At 34.6% G+C, this 18,849-nt stretch overlaps 1 protein-coding gene across 3 annotated transcripts in view; it reads right to left on the reverse strand.

Moving 5' to 3' along the window:
* Positions 1-18,849, reverse strand: part of VIRMA (vir like m6A methyltransferase associated) — a 60,773-nt gene that overhangs the window by 4,653 nt on the left and 37,271 nt on the right. For 2 of the 3 annotated variants that reach the window (XM_026495718.4, XM_057307748.1), the window contains 5 exons: positions 17,030-17,247; positions 13,524-13,656; positions 2,394-2,546; positions 1,745-1,905; positions 1,094-1,190 (listed from right to left, as the gene is read on the reverse strand). In XM_026495718.4, the coding sequence (XP_026351503.1) occupies positions 1,094-1,190; positions 1,745-1,905; positions 2,394-2,546; positions 13,524-13,656; positions 17,030-17,247 (762 nt within the window). The remainder of the gene's footprint in view (positions 1-1,093; positions 1,191-1,744; positions 1,906-2,393; positions 2,547-13,523; positions 13,657-17,029; positions 17,248-18,849) is intronic. The other variant, XM_026495719.4, reaches the window with a different exon arrangement.

Consider the following 18,849-nt stretch of genomic DNA (forward strand, 5'->3'; position numbering starts at 1 on the left):
ACCCTGGGATCATGCCCTGAGCCGAAGGCAGATGCTTAACGACTGAGCCACCCAGGCACTCCAAGATAGTTGCGTTTCAACATAAAAGTTTTAAAACAACAACTTCTAACACAAATATTTTAGATCTATGATACTAAACATGGTAGCCACTAACCACATGTGCCTATTTAAATTTATGTTAATTAAGATTAAAACAAAAATAAAATTCAGTTCCTTAGTTATACCAGCAACATTTCATTACTCAACAGTCACATAAAGTTAATGGCTACTGTACTAGACAGGGCATTGAACATTTCTGTTACTGCTAAATTTCTATTGGACAGAACAGTTCTAAAAAATCATTGAACAATTTATGCTAAAGGAGAAATTAATTTTTGTTTTTAAAGTTTTAAGTAAGCTCTATGCCCAACGTGGGGTTTGAACTAACGACCCTAAGATCAAGAGTCACGTGCTGGGGGTGCCTGGATGGCTCAGTTGGTTAAGAGTCTGGCTCTTGATTTTGGCTCAGGTACAATACTATACCATACCATATATGGTACAATAATGTAACTGAAATCATCCTCCCTAATACAGCTCTGAGAAGCATAAATCGGAGTGCTTTAAATTTTAAATGTTTAATTACTCTTACCTGTTCACAGTATTATGTTTAAGAACATGAATTCCCATTTGTACCTACATTATTTTAACAAATAGATTCTTTACATTTCCCCCAAATTAAGAGCAGATTGCCAAAATACCATTCCCCACCTTGAACCCAAAAACAAGAATGAACTATAATTTGGTGGGGTATTTTTCTCTATTCTATACCCTACAAATATAAGAAAACAAAGTGCTTCAGGGTACTTAGGCAAAAAACATAATTTCTCCCTAAAAAAATCTCATTCTCAACTACACAGATCACTAACCAGAAAGAACTGAGTGGTCTGGATTCCATTACTAGGCAATTGATACAAAAATAATGCAGTACTAGTCCCCAAATGGGCTTTTCACAGCCATACAATATCTAACTTATTTTAGTGCTAATAATACACACAAAAAGCAAAAAAATCAACAGTAACTTTTTTCTAATATTTAGTAATAAAATTACTCATACCAAATCCAGATCTGTATCAATCTCTTCAGCCTGAAATGGAGTGAACCACATGGATTTCAACTGATCATCCATGACATCAGCTAGCACATATGCAGTCCTAGAACAAGAAAGGTATTTGGTAAAACACAGAATTCCAAAATCAAATATTTTAGCTTATGTTCTAAGCAAAATCTGAAAAGGTACAATTAAAAATGGTACCCTCAAAACTATTAGTAAAATTAGTACTTAAGACCAAGTTTATTACATGTACTAATGCATACAGAAACTATATATTTAACTTTTCTAAATTTAGGGGATAATTCCATCAAACTGAATAGTCATTATGCTTCAAAAGTACAGTGCTCCAAAGATCAAGACGCATACAACCTCTAGAACAGGGATCACTGAACTATGGCCCCCATTCTGCAAGCCTGCTTGTGTACAGCCCATAAGCCAGAAATGGTTTATTTTTTCAAGTTCTTAAGTTTTTTAAAAAGCTGTAAGAAACAAACGAAGCTACAGAAGAATATGCAACAAAGGCTGAATGTCGCCTACAAAGCCTAGAATTTTTATTATCTGGCCCTTTACAGGAAAATAGTTTGCTGGCCCTCTTTAGACCCCAATCATTAAATACACATCATCTACTTAACCACAAAACATTGTGTGTTTTACCTATTGTTAAACAGATTCTGCAGAGATTCTGGAGCTGAAAGTACTGGTTCTACATCCTGGTCACCAAGAGGTAAAGGATCACCAGATGACTCCAGCATCTGCTTAAGTCCAACTACATTGTCCAACAAAGAATCCAGATTGTCATCATCTTTTGAATGTTCCTAGATACAGACAAAAGCAGAATAAGATGATACAGGTAAAACTAGAATATATATGCTCATAATCTACTGACTCTTTAGAAAAGGTGGTATTCTTTGATTACTAAGAAATCTGCAACAATGTCAAAAACTTATCAACTTAATATTAAATATGTTCAAATAAAACAAACATGAAAAACACTTGTCATTTTATTTCTAAAGAATGGTAGTAGGGGGCACCCTGCATTCAAACAATAGATAATTTAAAAACTATTGCTTTCTTCTTAAGATTCATAATAGTATGGAGGACTTCACCCCAAATTATTAATTCAAAGAGTATTTCAAACTTTGTAAGTACCCAACTAAGGGTTCACTCTTTAAAAAGGTCACTGTGAAAAACTTGTACTAGTCAAAAAGAGAAGAAAATGTATCTTGGGAATGAACTGTTTTTATCTTGTTTCTGTTTTTTTTTTGGTTTGTTGTTGTTTTTTTTGTTTTGTTTTGTTTTTTACCAAAACAAGCTTCTCTAGTTCAAGGAACAAATTTTCTGGACTTTCTTCTTTGCTTTGTAGAAGCTGTTTTAACTCTGCAGCATTAATACTCATTGTCCGTGATGGATGAGCTCCCTCTACTTCCATGAGACCACTATCATCTCCACAACATCCCTGTAAATGTCACACACAAGTTAAATTTGAGAGCATAGAAATTTGCAAAGATCTTCCAAACTTATTCAGATATTTAAGCTATTTGCTGCAATCTTCCCCTCAATGTTTTGGTTTTACATCAGTACAAATGGCTAGTTTTAAGAAAGATGTAGTCAGCTCAAGGCTGAAATACATCTCTTTGAGTAAGACTCACATAATAAATAGGTAAATACACATATTCAATTTACTAGCAGCAAGATTTCTCAACAAAAACACCCAATGCAAATACAATGGCACTTGCAGGGCATGTAACATACAGACTGATACTCAATAAAATGCCTACTATAATAAAGATCTGATAGAACCTGGATTTATCATTCTGGAGTTAAGGCAAACAACTAAAGAAAACAGTAACTACCATATTTAACGCTATATTCTGTCATGAAAAAAGTCAGACTTCCTGCTTTAAAAAGTAAGCCATATAATAAAATGAATTTTGGCGTGATAATAATTTAATACTAGAAAAGTCATCCAGCAAACCAAATCTTGGTTCATGAAATAAACCTATCCACATTGTCACATATGATAGAACACTTAAGTAGTTCCAAATCTTTAGAACACAATCCTATTTTATTATTTTTATTTAGGTATAATTAACATACAGTATTATATTAGTTTCAGGTATACAACAGTGAATAGATATTTGTATTCATTGAGAACTAATCACCACACTAAGTCTAGATACCACCTGTCACCATGCAAAGTTAATACAATATTATTGACTATATTCCCCATGCATTGCCCATTTTATTTTTTAAATTTTTTTAAAGTTTATTTTTTTAGTAAGCTTTACACGTGGAGCTTGAACTCACAACCCCAAGATCAAGCGTTGCATGCTCTTCCAACTGAGCCAGACAAGTGTCCCACCTTAAATGGCTCAAAACGAATATGGTCTCTTAGAGGAAACTATATACACCAATCTACATGCAGGATTTAGTATTTTTAAATAGGCATTAACAATAAAAATTTTCTTTGGAGTTCCTAACATTTGTCTTATAACTGGACACATTTCAATGAAAATTATTCTTTTTTTTAAAGGATTTTATTTATTTGAGAGAGAGAGAGAGACAAGCACAAGCTGGGGGGAGAGGTAGAAGAGGAGGGAGAAGCAGGTTCCCCAATGAGCAGGGAGCCCGATGCAGGGCTCGATACCCAGGACCCTGGGATCATGACCTGAGCCAAAGGCAGATGCTCACCCGACTAAACCACCCAGGTGCCCCAAATAAAAATTACTCTTAATAGATTCCCACTCAAACCAACACTGTGCCTGAAGCACATTTGTACATTTCATAAAACACTAGACTAAGGAAGTCATTCACTGTTGTGTTAAGGAAGACGGTATATAGTTTTAATGAGAAATTCAATAAAACATTATAAGAGTTTTATTGCTTTGTTTGGAGGTGAGGGTAAAGGGTAGGTTGACAATGGTCTAGCCTATGTTTTATTTTTTAAAAATTGAGGTAAATGAGTTAAAAATAATCAGAGTGCACTGACAGAAACAGACTATACAGCATTCTCTTTAAAGGAACTGTCCCCTAAATGTTGATAAAATGGACAAATTAATAGACTAGATATATTTTACAGAAATAAGTATATTAACCAGATAACAAATTATAAAGGCATCTTCTTCTTTTCTCACTCTGTTATTCATATCACTTTCACCAAGAGATAGAAAGTTTAGTGTAGTTGAATCAGAAAACCTTACAATGGTCATTATTTTTAAAGGTCAGAGAAAACAGACTAAAATAATCAGTTAAAAGAAAGGGGGAGAAGTTATTTCCACCCAAAAACCTGCACATAGATGTTTCTAGCAGTTTTATTCATGATCACCAAAACTTGGAAACCACCAGGATGCCCTTCACTAGGTGAATGGATAGAAAAAAATGTAAGATAGTCACACGATGGAATATTATTCAGTGCTAAAAAGAAAAGAGCTATCAAGCCATGAAAAAACACGGAAGACTTGCTGTATACTGTATGATTCCAATTACCTAACATTCTGGAAAGGCAAAACTATGGAGGGGGTAAAGAGATCAGTGGTTGCCAAGGGTTAAGAGGGAAAAGATGAATAAGTGGAGCACAGAAAATTGAAGGCAGTAAAATTATTCTGCAGGACACTAAAATAGTGGATACACATCATTATACATTTGTCAAAAACCACAGAATGTTCAATGCCAAGTGAACCTGAATATAAACTACGGATTTTGACAAGGATTATGATAATGTGTCAATGTGGATATTGGTATGGATTGAGATAATGTATCAATGTAAGTCCATCAATATATCATTATAATGCAGAAGGTTGGTAGGTTGGTAGTAAGGGATATTAGGGGATAATAGAAGATAGTAGGGAAGACTGTACAATAGTAGGGGAGGCCTGTGCATGGGGGAGATGGGGGAACAAGGAGTATATGGAAACTTTCTGTACCTTCCACTCAATTTTGCTGTAAACCTAAAACTGCTCTAAAAAATCTAAAAAAAAAGAAGGATTTTTGAATTAGGGGCGCCTGGGTGGCTCAGTCATTAAGCATCTGCCTTTGGCTCAGGGCATAATCCCAGAGTCCTGGGATTGAGCCCCACATCAGGCTCCTCTGCTGGGAGCCTGCTTCTTCCTCTCCCCCTCCCCCTGCTCGTGTTCCCTCTCTCGCTGGCTGTCTCTCTGTCATATAAATAAATAAAATCTTTAAAAAAAAAACAACTATGAATTAAAATATTCAGAACAATGCAAATTTTTCATCTCTCCATACTATTTCTTTTTCATTATTATGAGCAGAAATAGTTTTGAACAAAATAAAATGCATTTTACATTTTAATCCACTTACTTTATACTAAAAGCCATCTTACAAAATCTAGGGTCAAATTTGGCACAATTTGAAGTATTCTGTATATACACTACTATTAGAAGTAGTAATAAAGAATTTTTAAGAAGATTTTTAAAAACATACTCTACAAAATTATTTCAGGAAAATGAAAATTCTATCAAATTTGTTTGTAATACAGTTTCAAATCTCCTTATTCACTTGTCAAACACAGCTATTTGTATTAAACACAATGCTTCATATTAAATATATTGCTTGTATATTAAATATAGTGTTAATTATAAATACTTATATTTATATAGTATAATTATAAATAAATATTAAATATAAGGCTTGTATTAGATCACACAAGACACTGTACAAGTACTCTGGGAAAAACTAGAAAGACATGCTTTCTGACCTAAGTGAGCTACTATTCTGAAAGTGGTGTGGGAAATGGTAAAAAGGCCTGTAAATGATCTATGAAAAAGAAATCTAATAACATGCTTTAAAGTGTACAGAAAGAAAAGTGATCTCAAAGGCTTCACAAAGTGGGATGAATTAAACAGGCACTATGAACAGATTAGTTTTATCAGAAAAAAGACAAAGAGACCAAAAGCTAAGAGAAGCATCGCCAAGGAAAAATGTGTATATATAGATGAGATTTAAGGATGATGGCATAGTATAAAATGTTTTCTAAGGAAGAAGTGGTTGCAAAAGTAGCTTTTTGGTCATAAATAGTCTTGAATGCCATGCTAAAAAGCTTGGAATTTATTCAACAGACACCAAAAGTTATTGTAGGATGCAGGGACATGATTTGAGGTCTGATTTAGAAAGATATGAACTCACACAGAACTATTCAGAATATGTGAGAGAAGTAAATGTTTGGAAGGAAACTAGAAAGAAGGATGATACAATACTCTCTAAGAAAATATCAATAAAGGTATAAGAATCAATTTTTAAAAACCTATATATAAATTCTGGAGTGGAGAAGTACAGTAACTGAAATAAAAAATTCAGTAGAGGGGCTCAACCTTAAAGACAGGTCAGCTGAGATGATCCACTTTAAGGAACAGAAAGAAAAAAGAATGAAGACCCACAAGCAAAACCTCAGAGACCTAGGGGCGCCTGAGTGGCTCAGTCATTAAGCATCTGCCTTTGGCTCAGGTCATGATCCTAGGGTCCTAGGTCTGAGCCCCACATGGAGCTCGCTGCTCAGCAGGAAGCCTGCTTCTCCCTTTCCCACTCCCCCTGCTTGTGTTCCCTCTCTTGCTGTGTCTCTCTCCGTCAAATAAATAAAATCTTTAAAAACAAAACAAAACCTCAGAGACCTGCCAGGCACTATCAAGAGCACCAAAATACATATAATAAGAATCCCAGAGAAAGGGGAAAGAAGAGAGTCGCAAAGAATATATGAAGAAATAATAGCTGAAAACAGCCCAAATTTAATGAAAAACATTAATCTATATTTCCAAAAGGATCAACAAACTCAAAGACACTCATATTTAGCCACATCATGATCAAACTATTAAGAACCAAAGACAGAGAATCTTGAAAGCAGCAAAAGAGAAGTGACTCAGGTAATAAAAGGGATCCTCAACAAGATTAACTGATTTGTCATCAGAAACCAATGGAAGCCAGAATTTAGAGGAAAGACATATTCAAAGTGCTGAAAGAAAAACGCTATCAACCAAGAGGTCTCTATAACTGACAGAACTATCCTTCAAAACAGAGGGAGAAATAAGACATTCCTAGATTTAAAAAAGAGAGAGAGAGAGAGAGAGAATTCACCAGTAGCAGACCTACTCCACAAAAAATACTTAAGGGACTCCTTCAAACTGACATGAAAGGACATTAAATAGCAATTTAAATTCACATGAAAAAATAATGTCAGTAAAGTATATATAGGTAAAAGGCAATATTAACATATTTTTGTTTGTAACTCTTTTCTTCTATCTGAATTGAAAGACAACAAAATAAAGCAATGATGATAAAACCGTGTAGATGGGCTCATAATGTATAAAAATGTAATTTACATGATAACAGCAGCACAAAGGAAGGGAATAAAGCTATACTGTAGCATTTTTTATATACTATTAAAATTATATTGCATTAATGTGAAGTAGATTGTATTCAATTAAGGTGTTAAATGTAGTACTCAGGAAAACCACTAAGAAAATAACTAACAAAACAAAACAAAACAAGTAACAAAAAAAGCTAAAATGGGGGTGCCTGGGTGGCTCAGGAGGTTAAGGGTCTGCTTTTGGTCAGGTCGTGATCCCAGGGTCCTGAGATCAAGTTCCACATTGGGCTCGTTGCTGGACAAGGAGCCTGCTTCTCCCCCTGCCTGGGCTCCCCCTGCCTGTGCGTGCGCTCTCTGACAAATAAATAAATCTTTTTAAAAAAAAGTTGAAATGGCAAAGTAATATCTATTTAACACAATATAATAAAGAGAAAAAAGGTTATATAGGAAGTAAATAACAAACCGGTCACCAGACATACACCCTATCAGTAATTAGACATACATAAATTGATTATACCAATCAAAAGAAATTGGCAGAATGTAAAACACACACAATCCAACTATATGGTATCTACAAGGAACACATTTTATTTATTGATTGATTGACTTTTTTTTTTTTTTAAGTAGGCTCCACAACCAACATGGCCCACACCCAACTCACAATCCTGAGATAAATAGTTGCATGCTCCACCAACTGGGCAGCCAGGTGCCCTAAGAGACACACTTTAGATTAAAAGATACAAACAGATTGAAAGTAAAAGGGTAGAAAAAATATATACCATACAAACAATAACCAAAACAGAGCTAGAGTGGCTATACCAATAATTCAAAATAAAGTTTTAGACATAAGTTATTACTAGACATAAGTTATTATTAGAGATGAAGAAAGACATTTTATTATAACAAAAGCATCAATCCATCAGGAAGACAAACATGAACATATATGCACCTGACAACAGAGCTCAAGATGCTGTAAGCAAAAACCTGACAGTAGTAAAGGGAGAAACAGACACTTCAACAGTAACAGTTGGAGATTTCAGTCCCCTACTTTCAGTAGTGGGTAGAACAACTAGGCAGAAAATCAACAAGGAAACAAAAGGCTTGAACAACTATAAACCAACTACTCCTAACAGACATGTATAGAACATGCCCTCAAACAGTGGCAGAAGACATATTCTTTTCAAGGGCACGTGGAACATTCTCCAGGATAGCACATACCCTATACTGTAAAATAAGCCTCAACAAAGTATGACCTCTGACCACAATGGAATGAAGTTAGAAAACAATTACAGAAGGAAATTTGGAAAAGTCACACTTATGTGAAAATTAAACACATCCGTAAATAACCAATGGGCCGCAGAAAAAATTACAAGGGAGATTAGAAAATCCTCAGAGACGAACAAAACCAAAAACATGACATGACACAAGCAGTGTACAGAGGAAAATTTATAGCTGTCAACACCTACATTTAAAAAGAAGAAAAACACATAAATAGAAAATGTCAAATTAATATAACCTAACCTTCCACCTGAAGAAATTAGAAATTGAAAGAGTAAACTAACCTCAAAGCAAGTAAAAGGAAAAAAACAATCAGGATAAAAGCAGAAATAAACAAATAGAGAATAGAAAAATAATAGAAAAAATCAAAGAAGGGGCACCTGGGCGGCTCAGTCGGTTAAGCGTCTGACTCTTGATTTCAGCTCAGATCATGATCTCAGGGTTGTTAGACTGAGCCCTGGACGGGCTCCTTGATCAGTGGGGATCCACTTGGGATTCTCTCTCTCTCACTCCCTCCATCCCTCCCCATACTGCTCATGATCTCTCTCTCTATCAAAAAAGTAAAAAAAAGAAAAAAAAATCAAAAAACCAAAATTTGGTTATCTGAAAAAAAAAAATCAACAAAACTGGTGAACCTTTAGCTAAACTAACCAAAAGGAGAAAAAAAGGAGAGAAGACTCAAATTACAAAAATCAAGAATGAAAAGGAGGTCATCATTAACAATCTTACAGATGTAAAAAAGTTTATAAGGAAATATTATTAACTATATTCCATCAAGTTAATGTAGTTGAATGAAGAGGAACAAATTCCTAAAAAGCCACAAACTACCAAAACTGACTCAAGAAGAAACAGAAAATATGAACAGATTTACATTGAGTAAAGCAATTTAATTTGTATCAAAAACATTTTACACAAAGAAAAGCTCAGGTCAAGATGGCGTCACTGGTGATTCTACCAAATGTTTAAAAAATGAATACGATCCTTCACAAATGCTTCCAAAAACTAAAAGCAAAAAGAACAATTAACAGTTCACTCTATGAGACCAAAGATGCCACAAGAAAAAAAGCTGTAGACCAATATCCCTATAAATAGAGACCCAGGGGCACCTGGGTGGCTCAGTTGGTTAAGCGTCTGACCCTTGATTTAGGCTCAGGTCATGATCTCAGGGTCCTGGAATCGAGCCCCACATCAGCCTCCACAATCAGCAGGGAGTCTGCTTGGGACTCCCTCCCTCTCTCTCTGTCACTCCTGCTGCTTGCGTGAGTGCCCTTTCTTTTTCTATAAAATGAATAAATAAGTCTTAAAAAAAAGAAACAGAGACTCAAAATTCCTCAATAAAATAAAACAAACTGAATCTAGCAACATATAAAAAGGATCATATAGCAAAAAAAAAAAAAAAAAAAAGGATCATATATCATGAGCAAGTGGGATTTATCCCAGGAATACAGGACCAGTTCTACATGTAAAGATCAATCAATATAATATACTACACATCAAAAGAATATGGAGAAAACATGATCATCTCAAAAGACAAACAAAATCCACAACCTTTCATGATAAAAACACACAACAAACTAGGAACAGAAGTATTTCTTCAACTGATAAAGGGTTTCTATGAATAACCATAGCTAACACTGTATTTCATTGTGAAAGATTGAAAGTCTTCTCCCTATGATCAGGAACAAGACAAAGATGTCAATTATTGCTACTTTTATTCAATATGTACTGAAGAAGGTTCTTGCAGGAACAATTAGGCCAAAAAAAAAAAAAAAAAAAAGGAAGAAAGAAAGAAAACATATTCAGATTGGAAAGAGAGAAGTTAGACTATCTTATTTGTAATGATATGATTTTATATACAGAAAATCCTAAGAAAATCACAAAAAAACTATTAGAACTAATAAACAAGTTCAGCAAAGTCACAGGATACAATACCAAGATTCAAAAATCAACTCTATTTTTCTAAACACTAGCAAAGAACAATTCAAAAATGGAAATTAAGAAACAATTCCATTTACAATAGCATTAAAAAATTCCCAATTTAGAGCCATAAACTTAACAAAAGAGGTACAAGATTTGTATATTGAAAACTACAAAATATCTTAGAAAGGAATCAAAGATAATCTAAATAAATGGAAAGCCATGCCATGTCCATGGATGTGAAGACTTAATAGTATTAAGATAGTAATACTCCCAAAACTGATCTACAGATTCAATACAATCCCTAACAAAATCTCAGCAATCTTTCTGCAGAAACTGATACAGACACAGAAAAGTAGGTTAGTCGCTGCCATGGCCCAGGAAAAAGGAGGAATGGGGAGCTTCTGTTATGGGCACAGAGCTTCTTTTCAGAATTCTGAAAGCATTCTGAAATTAGATAGCGGTGATGGTTGCACAATTCTGTGAATATACTTAAGAACCACCAAACTGTCAGTTTGAAGGGGTGAATTTTATGAGATGTAGATCACATATCAATAAAAATTTTATAAGAAAAGCAGCAGCAAGAAGGAAATCTAAGGTAACAGAAATACAAAGAAACGAAATATGAAAGGTTTTATGAATAAAACTGACCGGAATGACAGCTGCTAAAGATGATGAAGAAAAGGCGGAAAGTTGAGTTTTATTTCATGATTTCTACCTTGAAGGTCAAGGAAGATCATGACATAAAAGTAGGGCAGTTAAAGATAAATCAAGTATATGTGGGAAGATTATGAATTTGGTTTGGGATATTCAGAGATTCTATCAAGTAGCCAAGGGCAAGGAGACAGACGAGAGAGAGGAGAGGAAAACACAGGAGAGGGAAAAGGAGCCAGGTATGATATTAGTAAGTATAAGATCTATGTCACAGATAAAAATGAAATGATGCGGGGGGGGGGGGGGCATTTTCCTCTGATTAAGGAAGGAAACAATAGGTTAGAAAGAACAGGGATAGACTCTGAAAGGATTAAGAAACCAAGCCAGATGACCTTGATCTTTTCTCAGTGAAAAAGATGAGAAAAGGAAACACATCGGTAAGGGATGAATAAAAGCATTAATTAGCAGTCCTGAGGACCCAGTAGCTCCTGGATAACAAGAATGAACAGTGGTTAGTAATTTTTGATTAGGAACTGCTTAATTGATCAGATGTACAAAAAATCTGTCAAACTGATTTATTAACAACACACCACACGGGATCTGATAAAACTAATAAACTAATAAGTAGTCTTCCATTAAGTAAAAACTCTAAAATTTCTTCACAGGAGCTACAATCCTACCATTAAATATGCTTTTTATTTTTCAGAATCAAAATCTGATCTTTCAGAATCAAAGCATGTGGTAAACTTAATCACTTTAATAAAGTGTATCTGACACATAACAAACACAAATTTGCTGCTAAAATCGGCACAAAAATAACTACAAACACAACACACAGCCAAAAAGTGCTGACTAAAGTAAATTTTTTTTTTAAAGTAGGTTCCATGCCCAACATGAGGCTCAAACTCACGACCTTGAGACCAAGAGTCGCATGCTCTAACAAATGAGCTGGTCAGGCACCCCTTACTGAAATAAATATTCTTAATATAAATTACATGCATAAGAGAAATACACTAAACAGTAAATTTAATTTTTTCTTATGAAATAATCCCATTTTATATTTGCTTTGGTATAACTGTACTAAACAGGTCCACTACAACTCTTCCCAAACAGAAATCTTATATATGAGCTGAATTTCTTAAACCAGAGTTGACAGAATACAGACCTACAGGATGTTAACTAGCTATATGCATTTGCGTGCACACACGTTATACACACTCACACATGCAAGTATTTTGCAGGCAATACATTTGGAAAAAGCTAGATTCAACTGCAGCAAAGTAAGTTTCTATTTATCCAGGAACTTTTAGAGCTCTTACTATACTAATGTGCATAATTAAGTTCCATCATGAGAGACATTTCCAAACTTATCTGACCACAAACACTTTGAAGGCAAGCCTATTAAATATTAAAGGTTTCTGGAATTGTGCCCACAACATATATCATGATTTTGGAAAATACTAATGAGAGAAATTCTTAATTAGATTTTAACAATAAGATTTTAGAGTTGGGGAAATAATCTTTAATTTGTATCTATGATGGATCCAAAATACCCTGGTAAAAAATCACCCCAAAATCACAACATCCAAAACACAATCAATCAGTAAATGTTCAATTAAATGACGGTAGGTAAATACTTGATTAAGAGACTGATAAAATTTGAACATTCTTGAGTGTCCCTGGCAAAGTAATCTAATGTAAAAAATTTGAACATTCTTGAGTGTCCCTGGCAAAGTAACCTAATGTAAAAAATGAAGGCACTAGAGGCAACTGGGTGGCTCAGTTGGTTAAGCGGCCAACTCTTGATTTTGGCTCAGGTCATGATCTTGGGATCCTGGGACTGAGCCCCGAGTTGGGCTCCAAGCTCAGAGGGAACTCTGCCTGAGGCTTCTCTCTGTCCCTCTCCCTGTGCCCCTCCCCCAACTCATACATGTGCGCTCTCTCTAAAAAAAAAGATTAATTTAAAAAAAAAGAAGGCACTATGGGTAGTATTTTTCACTACTTAAGCTGCCAAATCATAGATATTCACAAATTAATGATCCTTAATAAATTTAAAGAGTTCAATAAACTCTGCTCTTAAACATCTTTTAATAAATCAAAAACTTGCATTTATAGTGGGATAAGGGCACAGAAAAAAGACACTATTCTAAGTTCAACTTCCAAAACACATCCTAAGATATTTCTGAAAACAAGAGATTCTTTTTAACTTATGAAGTTTGTAAATTTAAAAAATAGCAAATACATACATATACATATATGTACACTTACCATTGTGTCAGAGTTAAGAATTTGTCTCATAAATTCCAAAAATGAAGATGCAAGTTCACCTGTGTCCTTACTAAATGTGCTGACCACTCGTTTCAGTAAACTATGCAAAGCATTACTGTTTTTCCTTAAAGAACTGTAAATAGAGAGGATATGTCTTGAAATTTGAATGCATAAATCTAGTATAAGAAATAAATCATCTCCAGTTCAAACAGAACAAAATTCAGTCCACCATTTCAAAAATGTTTTCGTGCAGCTATTACATAACCATTTAATAAGACAAAATCTACAGATACCTCCTTTTAAAAATAAGCTTCAAGCTCTCAAACAAAACATCCCCCCCAAAAAGAAAATATTTACCCAAAATATAAAGATATAAAACTTAGCAAAAGAAACTTCGAGGTTCCCTATTTTTCTACTCTTTATACCCTGAGGATTTCTCTAATACAAGGAGGTTATATAGCTGCCTCAGAAACCTGACCAGAGAGACTGATGTACATAGTAACTACAAAAAATAACTATCCCTTTGGCACTATAATCTGGTAAAAGAAAATCAAGGGCATAGACTGGGGATCTACAAACTTTTTATGTAAAGAACCTGATAGTGCATATTTAATGCTTTCCAGGTTACAAAACAATGCAGTCTGTTTCTCTCTATACGCAACGGCAGTCTCAGTTACAACTACTCAACTTGCTTGTATAGTGGAAAAGCAACCATAAGCAATACATAAATGCTGACTATGTTCCAATAAAACTGTATTTACAAACACTAGTGGTGCGCTGGATTTGGCCTATGGCTCATGGTTTGCCAACCCGTCATACTGACAGGTTTAAGCATAACAATCAATTATGACAATATACAGTCTCGATAAAAATTATTCTAAACATTTACACAGCTCTGTTGATCAACAGAGAATTTCAAGGGCAAAGTATTCTAATATTCAATTGTGTCCTTAAGTTGTAATAATTCATAATTAGTTAAAACAAAAATAAGATTATATTAACACTAAACAGGCAGTGTTTGTATTTGAAAAATGTGGTTGGATTCTGAGATACCATCATAGAAAACTTGGTAAAGTAATACAAAAGAGAGAAAGAGAAAGACTCCTGCCCTTGAGAACTTTATAAAATAATGAAATGGATAAGGCACAATAAACAGGACTGAGATTTAAATACAAATATAGATAATATGATTAATGAAAAAAGCATAGGTTTAAAATTAGACTATACCGATTACTAGCCTCTACATATAACTTTAAGCAAATGAGCCTTACTTCCATGATCTACCAAAAACTGGAGTCCACTACATACCTATTAGAATGTCTAAAATTTAAAAAACTAACAATAACAAAATTTGGTATTTTTGTTGCTCCACTTGTAAAGAAGTTGTCTATAAAAAAGCAGTGCATTGGAATTTTACGGTGATGGAACTGCTCTGTATGCAGCTGTGGTGACAAACACATGACTCTATGCATTTGTCAAAATCCACAGAACTGGGGGTGCCTGGGTGGCACAGCGGTTAAGCGTCTGCCTTCGGCTCAGGGCGTGATCCCGGCGTTATGGGATCGAGTCCCACGTCAGGCTCTTTCGCTATGAGCCTGCAACTTCCTCTCCCACTCCCCCTGCTTGTGTTCCCTCTCTCGCTGGCTGTCTCTATCTCTGTCAAATAAATAAATAAAATCTTTAAAAAAAAAAAAATTCCACAGAACTGTACAACATGAAACATGAACAAGGTTACAAAGAAAGGGAGAACACTAGAATCAACATCTAATATTGGAATAAAAAATGTCATTATGTACTCATTTTAAAAAATACATACGTACAAAAACAAATATAGATATGTATAAGCATGAGTTAGGACACATGCATATATTTTCTAGCTCTATCCAATGAGAAGAACCAAAATCAGTGATACAAGCTGAACAACAAAATGAGTAACAATAGCATTAGATTATCATACAAAGAAAAAATTAATGTCCATAAGTTCATACTGATATAAATCCCTAAATAAGTAAACAAATGAGGGAAAAGTGATAATTCTTCCCTACAGAAGGATAATTAATAAATTAAAAAGGAATAAGAGAATTAGGACATTTGCATTAGGACACCACAATAAAAACTGCCACATGCCAAGATACACTGATGAATACTAAAATTAGTGGACAAGAATTTTAAGCGGAAATAAGATATATGCATAGTCTCAAAATATATTCACCAAAATATTTAGTAATTAAAAGTGTAAAATTATTAGGTTTAAAGTGCAGAATCATGAAAAAAAGCACCTCAGTCAAGGGATCAAGGTGGATATCACCAAGAAATACTTCAGTGGATGGTGATAACATTTACTGGGAAGAACAAGACAGAAACATGCTTGAAGCAAGAATATCAAGGGCTCTGCTTTAGGTCTATTCAGTTTGAACTTCCGTTAAACAACCAAGCAGAGATGTCAAATAGATGGATGGGTTATTTGGAGCTCAGCAGAAAAATCAGAGCTAGAGGAAGAAAAGGGAATAGATTAAGGCAGCTTAGGAAAAGATTACTGGCAGGAAGAAGACCAGAAACATGAATCCAGCAAAGCCAAAAACATCACATATAATGCTATGGCAAATGTATGCAAAGAGTATCTGTAAGAGCTAGGAATGCAGGAATCGAGGAAAGTTTTTTTGCTTTCTTGCAGGTGAAGAATATGAGTTTTAAAGGATATAGAGTAAATACCCAGGCAATAGGAAAAAGGACATTCCAGAAGTAAAATGTAAAGACTATAGTGAGAGAATCGGGATGGAGTAGGAAGAGGAGGAAAGCTTGGATTTTCAGCAGGTGCCACCAACTGAGAGAGAATATAAATGAGGAGACAGGTTTATCAGGAGAAGGAAGTAGAGAAAGTAGGAGCCAGCACCAATCACAGTATTTGGAACGTAAGTTTTCAACCAGTGTTATAAGAATTAATGAGAGGCACAACGTATGTTTCTTCCTCCTTTCTATCTCATAATCCTACATACTTCTACAAATTCCCAAGGAAATCTACATAATATCCAGCTACCTTCCTAGAGAAGAAAAAGATGAGGGTATGGACAGAGAGACTGGAGCAGAAATTATACTTGAGGTTTACAATATCTCAAATTAATTTTATCTCAGCTATTCTACAGAATAAAAAATGCAGAATCAGTACTTTTAGCTTTAGGGCCCATAATATCACACCACCATCACTTTTGAACGACTATAGATAAATACATCAACAAAGCAAATATAGTATGAATTAACATCCCTGGAACAGTAAGACTCCCTTCTTAAATACTATAAGATGTCCACATTAATCTATCTATTCAATTTATAATTTTAATTCTAAAGATTTTATTACTAGCACAAAAATCTTTTCCATAAAAATACAAATTTCTCCACATGAAAGAAATCAGATCTTCAACCTTCTACAGATAGCCATGAATTAATCAATTTGGGGAGGGCTGACAGAGTAAAAATTAAATCCAAGAATGTATTAAATTAAGCATTACCTTTTTAAATGAAATAATCCATAATCATGCTCTGCAAGAAACATCATTGTTCTGACACATGTCAGTAAACAGTTGTAACTGCTCTCAGAGTTAGCTAGCATAGCCAGTAAACAGTCACAGATTGAGGCCATCAGTTCTTTGTTAGGTAGAGAATTGGAGAGCTGCTCCATTTCAGAAACAGAACCTTCAGAAGAGTTTGGCAAAATAAGAGCAATGTCCTGTGAGGGAGGAGAGGAGTAAGGGAAAAATTTTTCTTTAATTATTATCACCAAGAATTAACATTTTAATATTAGAAATACATACCAATTAATAGTAATTACCTCATCAAAATATTGTTACCTTCCTATCCTAAATATAAAGTCAAAAACAAAGGAGTCATTTTGCTCTTCTATAAAAGGTGATACAAAGATATACACTTAAAGAAATAAAAACAAATATTTTACTTTACAATACCTTTACTCTAAAAGAACATCTCATTTATTCATTTGGCTCTATGCCCAAAGTTGGGCCTGAACTCATGACACCAAGACAAGAGTTGCACGTTCTACCAACTGAGCCAGCCCGGTGCCCCCCAAAATTTTTCCTTCTGCATCACACTGAGTGTAGTTTTTATCTTCAAATGGTTAAGTGAACTACTTTTGGTACTAAAATATTTTAAAATCATTGTATTATTGATTCATTTGGATAGTTTTTTAATTTATAAAGAAATCATTCAGTGAAATAAAAATTTTTTAAAAGACTTTATTTATTTATTTGAAAGAGAGAGCGAGCAAATGCACATGTGAGCAGTGGCGGGGGGAGGGGGGCAGGGCAGAGGGAGAGGAAGAAGAATCCCAAGCAGACTCCCTGCTGAACACAGAGCCAGATTGGAAGGGGTGGGGGAGCTTGAACTCATGACCCTGAGATCATGACCTGAACCAAGACCAAGAGGTGGATGCTTAACCCACTGAGCCACCCAGGTGCCCCTCAGTGAACTAAATGTTAATAAACATATCCATATTGGGCTGCCTGGGTGGCTCAGTTGGTTAAGCTTCTGCCTTCAGCTTGGGTCATGATCCCAGGGTCCTGGGATCAAGCACTGCAGGAAGCCTGCTTCTCCTTCTCCATCTGCCTGCTGCTCCCCCTGCTTGTGCTATCAATTAAAATAAATAAACATATCCATATTGGAATTTAAAACATCACAGAAAGAAATGGATGGAGCAAATAAACATTTAGGCAGTCTTCTAACTATTTTCCTCTAGTTTTTATACACTTTTAAAATTCAAGTTTTCCAATGCTCAAGCAAGTTTAACCAACAATAAAAATTCCCACCACTCTTTTTATAGAAGTAAATAAAGTAGATTTTACAGAAATATTTTTGGGGTATATCTCATCACCTTTAAATACTTCAATATACTGCAAACTAAGATTCAACATGGGTTTAAAGCTATAAAACAAAGTTTGAATTAGAAGGAAAATATATAAGATGAGGCCAAGAATGAAGTTTATGTGAACAGGGTAGCTAGAGTGCCATAGTATCATTCAGATTAGTCATAAAACCTGACGTGGATTATATAACAAACACCAGTCAAAAGGACATTTTAAGGTCTTAATAAGGACTTCAAATATCCTTTCTACCAGGTCCCAAACTATTTTCAACCAGATCCTCTTTTTGTGAAAACAAGTCACACCAAATATGCTCCTTCTTAAGTGTTAAATGTAACCAAACTGGATTTTTGTCAGCTGAAAAAAGATAACCTTTCAACATGGGATCCTATTAAAAATATTCTGCCTGAAAAAAACCACATCTGATAATGAGACAGCAAGAGCATTATGATAAG

This window comes from Ursus arctos, unplaced genomic scaffold (genome assembly GCF_023065955.2).
Source record: "Ursus arctos isolate Adak ecotype North America unplaced genomic scaffold, UrsArc2.0 scaffold_6, whole genome shotgun sequence".
In the NCBI taxonomy this organism is placed as follows: Eukaryota; Metazoa; Chordata; class Mammalia; order Carnivora; family Ursidae; genus Ursus; species Ursus arctos.